Below are 19,255 nucleotides of genomic sequence, written 5' to 3' on the forward strand. Positions count from 1 at the left end.
CTTAATGTGGAATGTCATCTTGGGGCCTGGGATGGGGGTGAGGGAGGAGGTGTGGGGACAGGTGTAGCATTTCCTGCGGTTGCAGGGGAAGGTGCCGGGTGTGGTGGGGTTGGAGGGCAGTGTGGAGCGAACAAGGGAATCACGGAGAGAGTGGTCTCTCCGGAAAGCTGACAGGGGAGGGGATGGAAAAATGTGGGGGTGGTGGGGTCGGATTGTAAATGGCGGAAGTGTCGGAGGATAATGCGTTGTATCCGGAGGTTGGTAGGGTGGTGTGTGAGAACGAGGGGGATCCTCTTGGGGCGGTTGTGGCGGGGGCGGTGTGTGAGGGATGTGTTGCGGGAAATACGGGAGACGCAGTCAAGGGCGTTCTCGATCACTGTGGGGGGGAAAGTTGCGGTCCTTAAAGAACTTGGACATCTGGGATGTGCGGGAGTGGAATGTCTTATCGTGGGAGCAGATGTGGCGGAGGCGGAGGAGTTGGGAATAGAGGATGGAATTTTTGCAGGAGGGTGGGTGGGAGGAGGTGTATTCTAGGTAGCTGTGGGAGTCGGTGGGCTTGAAATGGACATCAGTTACAAGCTGGTTGCCTGAGATGGAGACTGAGAGGTCCAGGAAGGTGAGGGATGTGCTGGAGATGGCCCAGGTGAACTGAAGGTTGGGGTGGAAGTTGTTGGTGAAGTGGATGAACTGTTCGAGCTCCTCTGGGGAGCAAGAGGCGGCGCCGATACAGTCATCAATGTACCGGAGGAAGAGGTGGGGTTTGGGGCCTGTGTAGGTGCGGAAGAGGGACTGTTCCACGTAACCTACAAAGAGGCAGGCATAGCTGGGGCCCATGCGGGTGCCCATGGCCATCCCCTTAGTCTGTAGGAAGTGGGAACGTAACCTACAAATCTCTCCTTCCCCTACTGCATCCCTAAACCAGCCCAGTTCGTCCCCTCCCCCCACTGCACCACACAACCAGTCCAACCTGTCTCTGCCTCCCTAACCGGTTCTTCCTCTCACCCATCCCTTCCTCCCACCCCAAGCCGCACCCTCAGCTACCTACTAACCTCATCCCACCTCCGTGACCTGTCCGTCTTCCCTGGACCGACCTATCCCCTCCCTACCTCCCCACCTACACTCTCTCCACCTATCTTCTTTACTCTCCATCTTCGGTCCGCCTCCCCCTCTCTCCCTATTTATTCCAGTTCCCTCTCCCCATCCCCCTCTCTGATGAAGGGTCTAGGCCCGAAACGTCAGCTTTTGTGCTCCTGAGATGCTGCTGGGCCTGCTGTGTTCATCCAGCTTCACACTTTATTATCTTGGAATTCTCCAGCATCTGCAGTTCGCATTATGTCTGATACTAGGTTAGGTTAATAGGGTGGTCAACATGGCGTGCGGGTCGCTGGCCTTTCTCACTCCTGGCATAGATTGTAAGAGCAGAGAGGGCAAGCTGTAGCTGTGCTTGGGTTAGGCCACAGCTGGGGTGGTGTTCATTTCTGGCCACCACATGTCAGGAAAGATGTGATTGCACTAGAGAGGGTACAGAGGCGGTTCACCAGGATGTTGCTTGGGATGGGGCACGTTGGTTATGAAGAAAGGCTGGGTAGGCTCAGATTGTTGTCTTCAGAGCAAAGAAGGCTGAGGGGTTAACTGTAAGAGGTGTATTGGCAGGGTGGACAGAAAGCACCTACTTCCCTTTGTTGAAGAGTCAAGAATGCAGGGGCATAATTTTACAGTGAGGAACAGAAGGTTTAGAGGATATTTGAGGAAAATATTTTTATCTGAATGGTGATGAGAATCTCGAATGCAGTGCCCAGAAGGTTGTTAGATGTAGAAAACCTCAAGCCTTTTAAAAAGGACATGGATGAGAATGTGAAATGTCACAACGTTCAAGGCTCAAGTGAAGTAAAGTGTGATTATTGTAGATAGATCAGTACAGATCCAATGGGCCTGTTCTGTGCTGTATGAGTATGTCTTTGTAAAGAAGAAAAGGAAGTTCTCTTGATGTACTGGGCAACATTCTTCCCATAACTAGTATCAGCAAAAAAGATGAGCTGGTAACTCCCATATTTAGCCAGGGCAGTTATATTAAAAACAGGTGTCTGATAAAATGGCTTGAGTTATTTGTTGAAGAAACTTGGTCGATTTTGTGAATGGAACTTTAAAAAGCTTTGGTAAAGTACTGCATTGTAGACTAATTGTTAGCAAAGCTGAAGAATGTGAGGATCAAGGACTGTACCAAGGTGAATACAGAAGGGACTAAGAGGTAGAAAGCACAGCATACTTCTGATAAGAGTTTCTGATCCCAGAGCTCAGCAACTTTGTCTGCTTTTCCTTTTTGTTACTTTTTTTTTCCTCCCTCTTCGCTTTTCTTTTCTCTCTCTCACTTTACTTATCTGTTAGTGAAGAGCTCAGCGATGGCGACAGTGTCAGCAGTATACTCCTGGTGGCGACGTTGGAGAGAGTTAGAGTTCCCAGCAGTGTCTGCATCATTGAGGTGGTCCTAGTGCTGGTGTATTGCTGCTGCGACAGTGGCGAGTTTGGGCCTAGTCTGAGGTGGGCCTGAAGCGGACTCATGGCAGCGTCGGACATGAGTTTGGGCCACAGCAAAGCCTGGCAGCGTCAGTGGCATCTGCATTGGTAAGGTCGATTGAGGACTCATTGTGGCGAGGGCATTGGTGGAGGTGAGATGGCACTGAACACTCATTGTAGTGGTGGTGATACAGCAAACGGGACTCCTACCTGGTCTCCAGGCCCGTGACAGAGCACTTAACAAGAAGGACCGTAAAATTGGACGCTTCCTCTTATTGCTTCACTTTTCTGCCTTTATATTCTGTATTTTGGTTTGTTTTTCTGCGTTTTAAGATGGCGCCGGAGAGTGGCAACACTATACTATACTCTACACTGTATTTTGAAACAAGATACACATGACGATGAATAAATCAAACATTTTGTTTCCAGACCAGAAGAAGTTACATGAAGGTGTACCCAAGAAGTCAACTGCACATTTTGATAGACATTAATGATCTTAATGTGTGTATACAGGTGTTGTTTCAAAGGTTACAGATGACAGTCTGCTGAAAATGTAACAAACTGTTGAACAAGATAGTAACAAATTTCAAAGACATCTCTGACAATAAGCATTATGCAAAAGGAGCAAGGTGGACTATGATTTGTCAAACTTCTGATTTTTGCTTTGGAAAGACCCAAATTCATGAAAAATGAGAATGAAATGCAAGTTTGTTTTTTGAATCATACACTCCAAAGCGATAACTAACAATATTTGATCAGGTGCTTCAGAAAATATTGTGCATTCAAAAATTGATTCTTTGACATCATACCTGCTAATTATATCGGTTTTATAACACAGACTTTAATTATAGTCACCATTTGTGGAAGACATACAATGAAGAAAACAAAAACAAACTGAAATAAAGATACAGAATTGGTGTTTGTTCCCAGGGGTCTGGAAGTGTCCGTCAAAGATTTGTTTTTAATTCTTGCATTAGAATATTACATCCTCTTGAATTTTAAACACTATTATGCTTCTGAATTAATAGAGTTTTCCTCCTCTGTTTAAAAAAAGTAATCAAAAATGTTGTTTGTACTCTGAACAGGGCAGTCAGCGTACTGAAATCCCGTTAGTTATCTTTCTACACTTGAAAGGTGCAGGCTTTCTGAGAAATAAATACGGTGTGTGAAACTTTGATTTTGAATGCTGCAATTGTACATCAAGACTTAGACCTTGAAACTTGCGTATTCTCTGAGAATATTTTGTAGAGTTCATGTGGTTACAATTCTGCAACTAATTTAGTTACATTGGCAGCAATTTTAAGTGAGGAAGCATTAATACCATATTGGATTGAGCACAATTGCTTTTATTGCATATTTGTACTAATATATTAGATAAGCTGCAAGTCGTAAGAATTATGCTTGCACCAACCTAAAAACAGTTATCCAGGTTTCTGAGCAGGTCTGAACATGATCTGCAAAGGAAGAGGCAAGATGGTATTTTCTTTTGGGGAAATAAGAAGGAATACATAGACTAATTTACAATATACTGCTGTTGATGCATTTTAGTGGACAGCGACAGAGTCACAAACTACAGCATTTTATTCCCTGTGTTTTGTGTGGTTTGGAAATTGTGTGCTCCTCACAATGAGCTGTAATTGTAATTTGTGTATTGTTCCAGAAGGGAAGCATCAAAACAAAACTGTGAAATGCAGTCTGAATTCTACAGTCTCTGCAGATTCATAGTAACGAAAGAAGCTGCCTTTGTGGAATATAAACAGGGTCATTTAGCATGATTGTTTATGGCGAAACGCTGTCAGTTTGATTTGAGCATTCCCTGATTTCAGACTGGAGCAGCTGCATTTCAAAACACAAATTATGTTTGTACGTTATTTCTTTAAAACTGCAATGACCCATGATAATTCAAAAATATATTGCTGTAGGGTGTCAGATAAAAGGGCAGAATTCTGCAAAACAGAAAATTCATATGCAATGCCTGGTGAAGTTCTAAGACTTAATGGTAAAAGCTAAACAAATCGTCATGTGAGGTTATTTTTAATTATTTAGCAGCGAGGCTAACAGATAAGTGCCTACTTCCAGGCTTTCATTTCTTGTCAAAGCTTTCTCTTCCTAATCCCCAAATAGATTGAGAATGAAGTGCAAGACAATGTGGTGCATGCTATAGTTCACGGTGGCAAACCACCTTTGTAGATTACAATAGCATCACAGATCAAATGAAAAGTCAAAATGAAAATGCAACGGCCATCAAGTGGTATGAAAAGCTCTGTATTATAACAGCCTTCAGTGGAAGTTACACTAGAGTGCTGATTTTCTAAACTTATCTGCACTCCAGTGATTAAATGTATTCAGATTTGTGTAGGTGAGTTCTGGGAACATTTTTTCCTGGGATGGGAAAGGATAAGAAATTGCATGCTGACATACCTTTGCTGACAGCATTGCATAAATGGAAAATTTGAATGACATAGATGGGGAAAGAAATTTGTACAGCCCCTGTCTGACTGTTGTGATGAAAAACCCTTCTAATGGGCCTGTGAACGGTTCATAACGGAAATATTGCATTTGATGTACTTCCGGTTAAATATTGTGATATGCTGAAGTGGAGTGAACATTGGGGTATTGTGGGGAAAACTTTGCAGATCCCGTCTACTTTAAAGATCTTTCTCCCTAATCATAATAAATTGTTTGTGGAGCGGGAAGTTGACCAAAAGTTGAAGCAATGCAATACCTTAATTATCTTTTGGCAGTTGATATGGCAGATTTAAGTAAATATAGTTTACAGTTTTCCTCCAGTGTGGTTGATACTTAGGTCGAAAACCTGAATGTTGTCAGCATGTCTTACAGGATGTGAAATGGGTGCAAATAGAAAAGGCAAGCCTTAAGAAAGCTTGCCGAGTTAAAATCCATCCAATGATGTGGTATTCAACTGAATGACAAGTATATCCATGTTGCTGTGTGGGGCAGTTTGTTACATCTTCACTTTTGACCCTGCATGCACACCCTTTGCATGTTGAATTTAGTCAGCCAGGTTGTGCTCTTAATACCAACCAGTAGCATAGGAGACAAAGTAAATGACTGCCATTTGGACTGTGCATCTTAGAAGAACACATTGGCTAATAGTGCAGGTGACCCTGTGTTAGATTGAAGAATCAAATCTCTGTATCACTGAATTTCTGAATGCTGCACAGCCAGTTCCCAATTGAAATTACCACGCGGTGTGAGACAGACAATGCAGGTATTGAGACATATAAGATAATCAGAGAGTTAGATAGGGTGGATAGGGAGAGCCTTTTTCCTAGGATGGTGACGGCGAGCACGAGGGGGCATAGCTTTAAATTGAGAGGTGAAAGATATAGGACAGATGTCAGAGGTAGTTTCTTTACTCGGAGAGTAGTAAAGGGAATGGAACGCTTTGCCTGCAACGGGAGTAGATTCATAACTTTAGGTACATTTAAGTTGTCATTGGACAAGCATATGGACATACATGGAATAGTGTAGGTTAGATGGGCTTCAGATTGGTATGACAGGTCGGCACAACATGGAGGGCTGAAGGGCCTGTACTGTGCTGAAATGTTCTATGTATGGTTGGTACCTTTTTATGGTGATATAAACAACCCAGCTCTGTTGCTTATTGATATATCTGATCCATGTTCATTCATCCGGTACCATGTGAGGCATGAACTACTGTGGTGAGGTTGTTTTAATAGCACCCACTATTTTCATCTCTCACTTACTTACAAATTGGCACTGCGCTTGGTGTGGCTTCCTGTTAAAAGTTGCCATGCACTGAAGCAGGAGTGAACACTGGTAATGTGGGGAAAACTGCAGATCCCATCTACATTAAGAATTTTCCTGTTCTGCAAACAGCCTTGGGAAAGGCTTTCTGTACACCCAATTCCTCTTTGATATGAGTAAGTGACTCTGGAGCTTCTCATTTCACAGGCATGCAATCATTTGGAAAATAACAAAGAAACTGCATTAAAAAATTACTGGGAAAAAAAACACACTGGTGTTCTAAATATTAACGCACACTGTTAAAATCAATTTAGGAATGAATGTGCAAAATTCAAAGATGTTGCTCTAAACACTAACCCAAATGTAAGAAATGTGAAATGATGCCTGCTAAAGATCCTTGTTAATATGCTGAATGCATAGATAGGCTGCTAATCATTCTGACAGGAAGTGAAAATTGCAGAGACACAACCCATAATGAAATTACTGTTGAGTGCAGTGCAAATCCTGCAGAGGTGCTTGCTACCTAATTTGCCAGTTTCTCTCCGCCTAAATCATGCTGAGATTTCCAATAAACATATCACTTATGTAATGTGCCTTCCATGCCTAAGATACAAAGTGTAATAGTTAACTTCAAACATGGGCAGTGGAGGTTGGAGGCAAGATATAGGCTTTCTTAATCTGGAGCAGAAAGATTTTAAATTCACTTGTTCCTTTGTTAAGTCACGAGTTGTATCTTGCTTTCAAGAAATCTTTGATATGTAGCCTTTAGTTGTCAGTTGCATTTCTTGCAGTTGCATGTTTTTCTTTCTTGTAAGCTGGTGGTGTTTATTGAAAATTGATCACCGAGTGAGTCATAGGAAGATTTAATGCTGCTAGCGACAATAACAATGCCACAAAGTATACCTGGGATCTGTGAAAATTAAAACAAGAGTAAGGAGGCAACTGATCACCTTTTATGTTGGCTCATCCTTGATATAGCAGCCAGTAGTTTGGCCTGTATTTTTGGTAATGCAGTTTGTGTAAATTTATAACTTGCATTGGTCATTACCCGATGTTCCTTTTTAGCCGTTGTAACATAAATAACCAAATACAACATAGATAACAAGGTGTAGAGTTGGATGAACACAGCAGGTCAAGCAGTATCAGAGGAGCAGGAAAGGTGATGTTTCGGGTCTAGAGTCTTCATCAGAAATGGGGGAGGGGAGGAGGGCTCTGAAATAAATAGGGAGAGAGGGGGAGGTGGATTGAAGATGGATAGAGGAGAAGGTAGGTGGAGAGGAGACAGACAAGTTAAAGGGGTGGGGATAGAGCCAGTAAAGGTGAGTGTAGGTGGGGAGATAGGGAGGAGACAGGTCAGCCCAGGGAGGACGGACAAGTCAAGGGGGTGGGATGAGGTTAGGTAGGAAATGAGAGTGTGGCTTAAGGTGGGAGGAGGGGATAGGTGAGAGGAAGGACACGTTAGAGAGGCAGGAATGAGCTGGGCTGGTTTTGGGATGCGGTCGGGGGAGGGGAAATTTTGAAGCTTGTGAAGTCCACATTGATACCATTGGGCTGCAAGGTTCCCAAGCAGAATATGAGGTGCTGTTCCTGCAACCTTCGGGTGGCATCGTTGTGGCACTGCAGGGGACCCAGGATGGACATGTCGTCTGAGGAACAGGCAGGGGAGTTGAAATGGTTCATGACTGGCAGGTGCAGTTGTTTATTGCAAACCGAGCGTAGGTGTTCTGCAAAGCAGTCCCCAAGCCTCCGCTTGGTTTCCCTGATGTAGAGGAGGCCACAATGGGTACAGCAGACGCGATATACCATATGAGCAGATGTGCAGGTGAACATCTGTTTGATGTAGAAAGTATTCTTAGGGCCTGGGATGGGGGTGAGGGAGTGCCGGATGTGGTGGGGTTGGAGGGGAGTGTGGAGCAGACATGGGAGTCACGGAGAGAGTGGTCTCTCCGGAAGGCAGACAAGGGTGGGGATGGAGAAATGTCTTAGGTGGTGGGGTAGGACTGTAGATGACAGAAGTGTTGGAGGATGAATGCGTTGTATCCGGAGGTTGGTCGGATGGTATGTGAGGGGAATTCTTTTTTTGCCGGTTATTGTGCGGACCGGGTGTGAGAGATGAGTTGCGGGAAATGCGGGAGATACGGTTGAGGGCGTTCTCGACCACTGCAGGGGGGATGTTACGGCCCTTGAAAAACGAGGACATCTGAAATGTACAAGAGTGGAATGCCTCATCCTGGGAGCAGATGCAGCGGAGGCGAAGGAAATGGGAATGGGGGATGGCACTTTTGCAGGAAGGTGAGTGGAAGGTGGTGTATTCCAGGTAGCTGTGGGAGTCAGTGGGCTTGAAATGGATATCGGTTTCTAGGTTGTTGCCAGAGATGGAAACAAAGAGGGCCAGGAAGGTGAGGGAGGTGTTAAACGTAGTCCAGGTGAGAACTGAAGGTTGGGGTGGAAGGTTTTGTTGAAGTGGATGAACTGTTCGAGCTCCTCATGGGAGCACGAGACGGCGCCGATACAGTCATTAATGTAATGGAGGAAGAGGTGGGGTTTAGGGCCAGTGTAGGTGCGGAAGAGGGACTGTTCCACGTAACCTACAAAGAGGCAGGCATAGCTTGGGCCCATGCGGGTCCCCATGGCCACCCCCTTCGTCCGTATGAAGTTGAAGGAATTGAAAGAGAAGTTGTTGAGGGTGAGGACGAGTTTGGCTAGGCGGATGAGCGTGTCGATGGAGGGGGACTGGTCGGGCCTGCGGGTCAGGAAGAAGCGGAGGGCCTTGAGGCCATCTGCATGGGGAATGTAGGTGTATAGGGACTGGACGTCCATGGTGAAAATGAGGTGTTGTTGACCGGGGAATTGGAGATTCTGGAGGAGGTGGAGAGTGTGGGTGGTGTCATGGATGTAGGTAGTGAGTTCCTGGACCAAGGGGGAGAAGATGGAGTCCAGATAGGTGGAGATGCGTTCGGTGGGACAGGAGCAGGTGGAGACAATGGGTCGACCAGGACAGGCGGGTTTGTGGATTTTGGGAAGGAGTTAGAAGCAGGTGGTGCGGGGTTGGGGAACAATGAGGTCGGAGGCTGTGGGTCGGAGGTCATCTGAGGGTTTGGGAGATCATAGAACCCTCTTCCCCTCCTTCATTTCTGATGAATGTTCTAGGCCCGAAACGTCAGCTTTCCTGCTCCTCTGCTTGGCATGCTGTGTTCATCCAGCTCTACGCCTTGTTATCTCAGATTCTCCAGCGTCTACAGTTCTTATTATCTCAGATACTACATTCATCAGTTTCTTTTTCATTCTGTAATCAGTCAGTGAAAAAGTCAATTTTTGCATTCTGCTGGTCCAGTTTTGACTGTGTTTAAGCCAGATTTCTGGGATTGCTTAACTGGAATCTTTATTTCTTTAGAAGACCTGGAAATTCCCCAAATAATGAAATAAGTGATTTCTTCTAATACGTTAGATATTTTCATAATAACATTTCAGCTTTGTTAGAGGGCTTAGTAAGAAAATGTTCTTAATTATTGTGTTTGACCTATTTTTTCTATGTTTAAGCAAAGGACTTAATTGATGGTACCCAATTCTGTATACGCCTGTAACCTTCCTGGATCGTATTTAAGTGACTGTTTTCCAAACGTCATTCTTGACATTGAGAGCCAACCTACTTATTCAGTAGTGCGTGCCATCATAGCTAACTTTGGCTCTGTTCTTCCTTGATATCTATGAGTTCAGTTTTCCACTCAGGGCCAAGAATAAAAACAAAATACTACAGGTGCTGGAAATCTGAAGCAAGTACACAATGCTGGAGAAACCCAGCTGGTCTGGCAGCATCCATAGAGAGAATCAGAGCTAATGTTTCAGGTCCAGTAACCCCTATTCAGAGCTGGGGCTGGGTTAAGTTTTTTTCTTTAAACTCTGAGACAAAAGAGACCAAATGTGATGTCATTGGCCCCAAACCCCCCTGCATATTTTCTTTGAAGTCACTCCTCAGCAACTACCTCTCTAAGAGATAGTAGGAATTGCAGATGCTGGCGAATCTGAGCTAACAAGGTATAGAGCTGGATGAACACAGCAGGCCAAGCAACATCAGAGGTGCAGGAAGGCTGACGTTTCGGGCCTAGACCCTTCTGATGCGACTTGGCCTGCTGTGTTCATCCAGCTCTACACCTTGTTATCTCTAACTACCTCTCTAACTCTGCTTTTTTTTTTCGGCACTAATTTCTGGGGCTTTCTTTTTACCTCAGTGTTAAATCTAGTCTGATTACAGTCCTATAAAGCACCTTACTTTTGATTTACCATATATAATGGAAGTTGTTGCTACTAAAGCCTCAGCCAACATTTATCCTCCTCGTCAGGAAAGCTTTTGGACCAATTGTATACATTTTGCAACATTTATAATAGAGTGGGTATCCATTTTGAAGTTTTTTTAACTGTTACGTATTTTCTGTTTCACTCAGGTGCTCCTGATCCAACAGCTGGTGCCAGCATTGATGATGAGAACTGCTGGCATCTAGATGAGGAACAAGTCCGAGAGCAAGTAAAGCAGTTCCTATCGCAGGGAGGATACTATGGGTCTGGCAAGCAGTTGAACTCTATGTTTGCTAAGGTAAGATTCTTTGGGTACACAGTTACTTTGCAAATGGCACGCTTCTGAGAAAAGTACTATTAATGAAGGGCAGGATGTCGTGTATGAGCTGTTGTAACACTAATTCTTTGTGGGCTATCATTTTAATCCACTTTTGCTCAGAACTATGTCCAGTACAGGTGAGACAATGTATAAAAATATGATAATTTTTCAGACAGGTCACATTCCATTTATAATTTTCAAGTAAAACATTGTGACCATGGCAGACTTTGTATTTAGTTCCTGGAAAAGCCTTCCAACAACTGTACTGAAACAGGCATTTTATTGATTTCTTCATTTTACTTATTTTTGGGAGCCTTTTTCTTTTATTTCTGAAAGGCTGACCTCCCTCAACTTGTATCAAAATACCTTTTACGGTTGACCTCATCAAACTGCATGAGAAAATTGAACAGCTATAAAGGTGACAGTAACAAAAGATATGACTGTGGCAACACTGCAATAACTACATTCCGAAAAGACAAACAGTGCAAAAACTATGTTATAAAAGGTTAATCTGGAAGCTTGTTCCAGGCAATAATTCCTTGTGGTTTGAATTACACTTCCAAGAATCGTCTGCAAGTGAAACATAAATGTCATCTATCCTCGAAGGATGTTACCAGCTGTTATACTTCAGAAAGTCATTTGAGAAGTATAGAACCAGGGATATAGGGCACTCTTGTGATAAAGTGGTAGGGTCTGTATCTCTGAACAAGGTTACAAATCCCGTGTCTATCAGCGGTGTGTAATGTCATCTTTGAGCAACCTGTTTAGAAAATATCGATGACTACACTTAATCCTTATATGCTTTTATTTACAAAAATACTCACTATAGGTATACATCTCCAAACCCTGACCAGTTCCACTATAATAACAAAGTGTGAAGCTGGATGAACACGCAGGCCGAGCAGCATCTCAGGAGCACAAAAGCTGACGTTTCGGGCCTAGACCATTCATCAGAGGAGAGGGTTCTGAAATAAATAGGGAGAGAGGGGGAGGCGGACCGAAGATGGATAGAGAAGAGAGATGGACAGGAGAGTCTAGGTAGGGAGGTAGGGAGGGGATAGGTCAGTCCAGGGAGGACGGACAGGTCAAGGAGGCGGGATGAGGTTAGTAGGTGGGAAATGGAGGTGCGGCTTGAGGTGGGAGGAGGGGATGGGTGAGAGGAAGAACAGGTTAGTCAGGCGGGCACGAGCTGGGACCAGCCCAGCTCATCCCCTCCCCCCATTGCATCCTAAAACCAGCCCAGCTCGTCCCCACCTCCCTAACCTGTTCTACCTCTCACCTATCCCCTCCTCCCACCTCAATCCGCACCTCCATTTCCCACCTACTAACCTCATCCCGCCCCCTTGACCTGTCCGTCCTCCCCGGACTGACCTATCCCCACCCTACCTCCCCACCTATACTCTCCTCTCCTCTTCTCCTCCATCCATCTTTGGTCTGCCTCCCCCTCTCTCCCTATTTATTCCAGAACCCTCTCCCCATCCCCCTCTCTGATGAAGGGTCTAGGCCCGAAACGTCAGCTTTCGTGCTCCTGAGATGCTGCTTGGCCTGCTGTGTTCATCCAGGTCTACACTTTGTTATCTCGGATTCTCCGGCATCTGCAGTTCCCATTATCTCGGATCCCAGTTCCATATGTATGGTGGACAATGAAGAAGGTTATTGAAGAGTACATTGAGATCCTGATTAACTGAACCAGTGATCTGAGGAATGGCAGAGGGTATTTAATTTAGATAATTGCAAGGTGCTGCATTTTGGTAAGACCATGGTAGGACTTGCATGGTTAAAGGTAGGATCCTGGGAAGTGTTGGCAAACAGAGATCTCGGGGTGCAGGCACATAGTTCCTTGAAAGTGGTGTCACAGTAGACAGAATGATGAAGAAGGCATATGGCACACCTTCCTTCATCCGTCAGTGCATTGAGTCTAGGAGATAATGGGAACTGCAGATGCTGGAGGATCCGAGATAACAAAGTGTGGAGCTGGATGAACACAGCAGGCCAAGCAGCATCATAGGAGCAGGAAGGCTGACATTTTGGGCCTAGACCTTTCATCAGAAACATCAGCTTTTGTGCTCCTAAGATGCTGCTTGGCCTGCTGTGTTCATCCAGCTCCATACATTGAGTCTAGGAGTTTGGGTGTCATGGTTATGGCCGCACAAGATGTTGGTAAGGCCACATTTAGAGTACTGCATACAATTCTGGTCACCCTGCTATATGAAGGATTTTATTAAATGGGAAAGGGTGCAAAAAAAAGTTAACAAGGATGTTACCGGTTCTGGAGGATTTGAGTTGACGGAGAGGCTGGATAGGGTGGGACTTTTTCCTCTCTGGAAGTTAGGAGGCTGAGAGGTGACCTCGTGGAGGTTTATCAAATCATGAAGGGCACAGATAAGGTGAATAGTCATGGTACCGGACACCTTCCATCACTTTGATGATGATTGAGAGTAGACTGATGTGATGGTAATCAGCTGAATTGGCTTATTCCTGGTTTTAGAGCACAGAATATGCCTGGGCAGTTTTTCACATTGTCAGGTAGATGCTACTGTTGTAGTTACACTGGAACAGTTTGGCTTGTTGCACGGCAGGTTCTGGAGCTCAGGTCTTCATTACATTTTAGAACATAGAACATAGAACAGTACAGCACAGAACAGGCCCCTCAGCCCACAATGTTGTGCCGACCATTGATCCTCGTGTATGCACCCTCAAATTTCTGTGACCATATACATGTCCAGCAGTCTCTTAAATGACCCCAATGACCTTGCTTCCACAACTGCTGCTGGCAACGCATTCCATGCTCTCACAACTCTCTGCGTAAAGAACCTGCCTCTGACATCCCCTCTATACTTTCCACCAACCAGCTTAAAACTATGACCCCTCGTGCTAGCCATTTCTGCCCTGGGAAATAGTCTCTGGCTATCAACTCTATCTATGCCTCTCATTATCTTGTATACCTCAATTAGGTCCCCTCTCCTCCTCCTTTTCTCCAATGAAAAGAGACCGAGCTCAGTCAACCTCTCTTCATAAGATAAGCCCTCCAGTCCAGGCAGCATCCTGGTAAACCTCCTCTGAACCCTCTCCAAAGCATCCATATCTTTCCTATAATAGGGCGCCCAGAACTGGACGCAGTATTCCAAGTGCGGTCTAACCAAAGTTTTATAGAGCTGCAACAAGATCTCACGACTCTGAAACTCAATCCCCCTGTTAATGAAAGCCAAAACACCATATGCTTTCTTAACAACCCTGTCCACTTGGGTGGCGATTTTAAGGGATCTATGTATCTGCACACCAAGATCCCTCTGTTCCTCCACGCTGCCAAGAATCCTATCCTTAATCCTGTACTCAGCTTTCAAATTCGACCTTCCAAAATGCATCACCTTGCATTTATCCAAGTTGAACTCCATCTGCCACCTCTCAGCCCATCTCTGCATCCTGTCAATGTCCTGCTGCAGCCTACAACAGCCCTCTACACTGTCAACGACACCTCCGACCTTTGTGTCGTCTGCAAACTTGCTGACCCATCCTTCAATTCCCTCGTCCAAGTCATTAATAAAAATTACAAACAGTAGAGGCCCAAGGACAGAGCCCTGTGGAACTCCACTCACCACTGACTTCCAGGCAGAATATTTTCCTTCTACTACCACTCGCTGTCTTCTGTTGGCCAGCCAATTCTGTATCCAAGCAGTTAAGTTCCCCTGTATCCCATTCCTCCTGACTTCTGAATGAGTCTACCATGGGGAACCTTATCAAATGCCTTACTGAAGTCCATATACACCACATCCACAGCTCGACCCTCATCAACCTTTCTAGTCACATCCTCAAAAAACTCGATAAGGTTTGTAAGGCATGACCTACCCCTCACAAAGCCGTGTTGACTGTATTTGATCAAGCCATGCTCTTCCAGATGGTCATAAATCTTATCCCTCAGAATCCTTTCTAACACCTTGCAGACGACAGACGTGAGACTTACCGGTCTATAATTGCCGGGGATTTCCCTATTTCCTTTCTTGAAGAGAGGAATTACATTTGCCTCTCTCCAGTCCTCAGGTACGACTCCAGTGGAGAGCGAGGATGCAAAGATCTTCGCAAGTGGCGAAGCAATTGCATTTCTCGCTTCCCAAAGCAGCCGAGGACAAATCTGATCCGGGCCTGGCGACTTGTCAATCTTAATGTTTGACAAAATTTTCAGCACATCAGCTTCGTCTATCTCTATCCATTCCAGCATGCACACCTGCTCTTCAAAGGTTTCATTCACTACAAAGTTCATTTCTTTCGTAAAGACAGAAGCAAAAAACTCATTTAGGGCTTCCCCTACCTCCTCAGGCTCCACACACAAGTTCCCTATGCTATCCCTGATCGGCCCTACTCTTTCTTTGACCATTCTCTTATTCCTCACGTAAGTGTAAAATGCCTTTGTGTTTTCCCGGATTCCTTCTGCCAAGCCTTTCTCATGCCCCCTCCTGGCTCTCCTCAGACCATTTTTGAGCTCCTTCCTTGCCTGCATGTAATCCTCTCTAGCTGAACTTGACCCTAGCTTCCTCCACCTTACATAAGCTACCTTCTTCCTTTTCACTAGAAGCTCCACCGCTCTCGTCATCCAAGGTTCCTTAATCTTACCCCTTCTTGCCTGTCTCAGAGGGACATATTTACTCATCACTCGCAACAACTGTTCCTTAAACCGTCTCCACATGTCTATAGTTCCCTTACCATGGAACAACTGCTCCCAGTCCATGCTTCCTAACTTCCTAACTTTTCTGGAATGCTGACAGGGTTCATGACCTTTGCAGTTTCCAGTGTTTCAACTGTTTGTAGATCTTATCATATGGAATGAATTAAATTGGATGAAGACTGATATGCGTGATAGTGGGGACCTCCTAAGAATGCCAGGATGGATCATCCACTCGCACATCTGGCTGTGGATTGATGCAGATGCTTCACCTTATCTTTTACGCTGATGTATTGGTTCCCCCACCATGGAGGAGAGGGCATCAATGAAGGCTCCTCTTCCACTGAGCTGTTTAATTGTTCACTACCATTCACTGCTAGATCTGGCAAGATTTCAAAACCTACATCAGATTTATTGGTTGTGGAGTCATTTCACCATTTCTATGACTCGCTGTTTCTGCTGTTTTGGTCAGGACAATAGAAAAATAGAAATCCGAGGAGTGGGCCATTTGGCCCTTCAAGCCTGCTTCACGATATAATATGATCATCGTGAATCATCTAACTTTCGCCCCATACCCTTTGATCTCTTTTTTTCGCCAAGAACTCTATCTCTTTCCTGACAACAATATTTTGGTCTCACTCACTGTGTTAGAGAATTTGTATCTTTACCAGGTTAATAATTTATTTATAGGTATGCCTGGTCATGCTCCTGGCATGCCATCCTGTACTCTTCAGTGAACCAGAATGATCCCCTGGTTTGATGGTAATAGTAAAGTGAAGGAAACGCTGGGCCATGAGGTTGTAGGTTGTGCTGGAGTACAAACCTGTTCGTGGATGGCCAGTCTTGATTTCCTAGATCTGTTTGAATTCTATCGCCATCCCCATGATGATGGTGCTACACAACACAATGAAAGATATTCTCAATGTGTAGATCAGACATGATCTCCACAATGACTTAGTTGTCAATATTCTAGCTGATATTGTAGTGGTCTGTTGCATCTACAGTAGGCGGATTGTTGAGGAAGAGACTATGGTTCCATCAGAATCTGCTGCAGACCCAATCTTGAAGCTACACTCTTTAGGACTTAACCAGTCCAGTCAGTAGGGGCTCTGTTAAGCCACACTTGGTTTACGTTTGAAGCTCCCCCATTTAGAGCACATTCTGCAACTTGTGACCTTTAGTGCTGTTCCAAATGGTGCTCAACATGGAAGAAATACTGATTCATCAGCTAAGGGGTGTCAGTGTGTGACAACCAATAAGAGGTCTCCTTAGCTGCATTTAACCTGATGCTATGAGACTTCATGGAGTCTGGAGTCATTGCTCAGATGCCCTCAGTACCACTGTGCCACCACCTCTGCTGGATACCAGGGATGGTGTGGTGTTTTCTGGGACATCGTGCCTAAGATGTGATTTCTGTGAGTATGACTATGTCAGGCCATTGCTTGACTTGTTTATGAGTCCGACTGTCAATTTTTGCACAAGCCCACAGTTGTTCATAAAGGGGGCTTTGCTGAATGAAGAGACCTGAGTTTGCAATGGCAGTTGGCCTGGAGTTACATGTCGACTAGACAAGGCAAGGATGACAACTTTCCTTCCTTTAAAGGATATTAGTGAATAAATAGGTTATTAATGACTGTATCAACAAAGGTTTCAGTCATTATTAGACTTACAATTCCAGATTTCATTAAATTTACATTCCACTACATACCATGGTGAGATTCAAACCAAGGTTCACTGAGTATTACTTCAGTCTCTGGATTTATATTTCCATGAAAATACCACTACGCTACTGCGTGAAAGAGAAAGGAAAAAGTGACTAATATTACAAACACAATCCATCACCCTGAGTGGGGAGAGAGTGCAGCAAAAATTGTTCTCATTTTCTTAAAGTATAAATTCTCTCTAAATCATTTGTCCCTTTCCCCACTTTCTGCTTAAGGCAGTGGCACAGTTCTATGACACCAGCAGACCTCCACCAAGTTGGCTGACTGAATGTTCATCATACATATACCTCAGCCAGAATGCTGGCCAGTTATTTCCCATGAGGAGGAGATTATCTATGGAATTGAACCCACTCTGACCCTGGTATAACATCCATACCTACTTTGATGGCTAGAGTAGTTAGGCTGATCACTGAATGGTATTGGCCTTTGTTTCCCTCCCAGTTCCACTTAATCTTGAATCAGAGCAATATTGGTGTTATTGGTAAATAAAATTTGGCAGCATTGGCCTTTTCATACAAATAAGCTTATACAGAAATTTGTAGCTCTATGAAACAGAGCAGAAACAAGGCAGAATCGTTTCCTTCTGCACAGCGTAATCATACGAAACTTTGTAAGTCAAAGTTTTTTTGATCACAGTAATGGCATACGCTCTCTAAAGTTTCAACGCCGCATAAGAATTGATATAACTAAAATCCTTAGTGGGTTTGTATATGTCTGGCTGAGAAATGATATGGAGGTGCTGGTATTGGACTGGTGTGGACAAAATTAGAAGTCACACGATACCAGGTTATAGTCCAAAAGGTTTATTTGAAATCACAAGCTTTTGGAGTGTAGCCCCTTTGTCAGGTGAAGTGAGAGAAAAGCACAGGCACAGAATTTATAGACAGAAAGATCACGGACAGAGAGTTCAAAAGATCATACAAATGGTGTGAGTAGAATGTGGAATAATAAGTCTCTGCAGGTGATCAAAAGTGTCAGACGGTGTGAGTAAAGTGTCAACAGCTGAATAACAAGCAAAGGGATGACCTATGATCCAATTAAATGAGGAAGAGAGATAATTACAAAAAATTTAAAAATAAGATGCTCAAGACAAGCCAAATGACTGGAATAACATGATAGGTATAAGAGTCGCATGCTGAGGGTCTAACCAAAATAATAAATAATCCAAAACTGTACAAACTAATTAAGATAGAGATCATGACAATTTATCAAATTATTAAGAAATGAATGTGAAATAAAGCAACATGATCCAGCAATTTTCAATTACTCTTTAAATCAATCTATGATACACAATCTATCCAAAGAGAGCAATGAAGCTTATTGATCTCACACTTTTTTAATTTCTTACAGTGCCTTTCATGGCATTGTTAGAGTTTCTTCTCAATCCTCTTATCAAAACCAAAGCTATATAAACTTTGAAGTCTCTTCTTCTGGTGTGCTTTTAGATAAATATTAACAATATCCATTAGCCTGCCAGTCTATTTTTTTCAAATAGTGACAAGTACTATTTACATTTATTTAATACGTGTACTTAAGAGTATCTGAATCTTATATTCACTTTGTACAAATCAACTGTATACTGTCATTAGGCGAAACCTTAAACTCCCCTCTGTATTTTTATGAGGAACATGAGTTGGTGATAGCTTAGGAAATACAGAATTCAAGAAATTATGGAAATTCATAATTTTAAAAAAAACTGGTTGCGGAAACAAATCCACCTTGACCAACTATTCCTGCAAACCACTATCCAATTTTCCCTTAAATTTTCCTAGACTCACTGATACACCATAATACATATTCAACTAGTTACAACAAATCTTCTTTTTCTTTTCTAAGCTTGAATTTGTGTCCCTTGTAGCACTTATGTCAACTGGAAACATATTTCTGGAATTCAGTTTATGTTTGAATCTCTCTTTTCAAATGTTTTCTCTCTTGCCAGAATCATAACAGAATCATGAGGAACATTATAATCTCTTTTGGTCTTCCCAAATTTCTTTTGCAGCCTTTAACACAGCT

General features: G+C 43.8%; 1 protein-coding gene across 1 annotated transcript in view; it reads left to right on the top strand.

Moving 5' to 3' along the window:
- zswim5 (zinc finger, SWIM-type containing 5) overlaps positions 1 to 19,255 on the top strand; it is a 243,479-nt gene that overhangs the window by 155,838 nt on the left and 68,386 nt on the right. The window contains exon 3 of the mRNA XM_048539381.1: positions 10,689 to 10,837. Within this exon, the coding sequence (XP_048395338.1) occupies positions 10,689 to 10,837 (149 nt within the window). The remainder of the gene's footprint in view (positions 1 to 10,688; positions 10,838 to 19,255) is intronic.

This window comes from Stegostoma tigrinum, chromosome 8 (assembly GCF_030684315.1).
Source record: "Stegostoma tigrinum isolate sSteTig4 chromosome 8, sSteTig4.hap1, whole genome shotgun sequence".
NCBI lineage: Eukaryota > Metazoa > Chordata > Chondrichthyes > Orectolobiformes > Stegostomatidae > Stegostoma > Stegostoma tigrinum.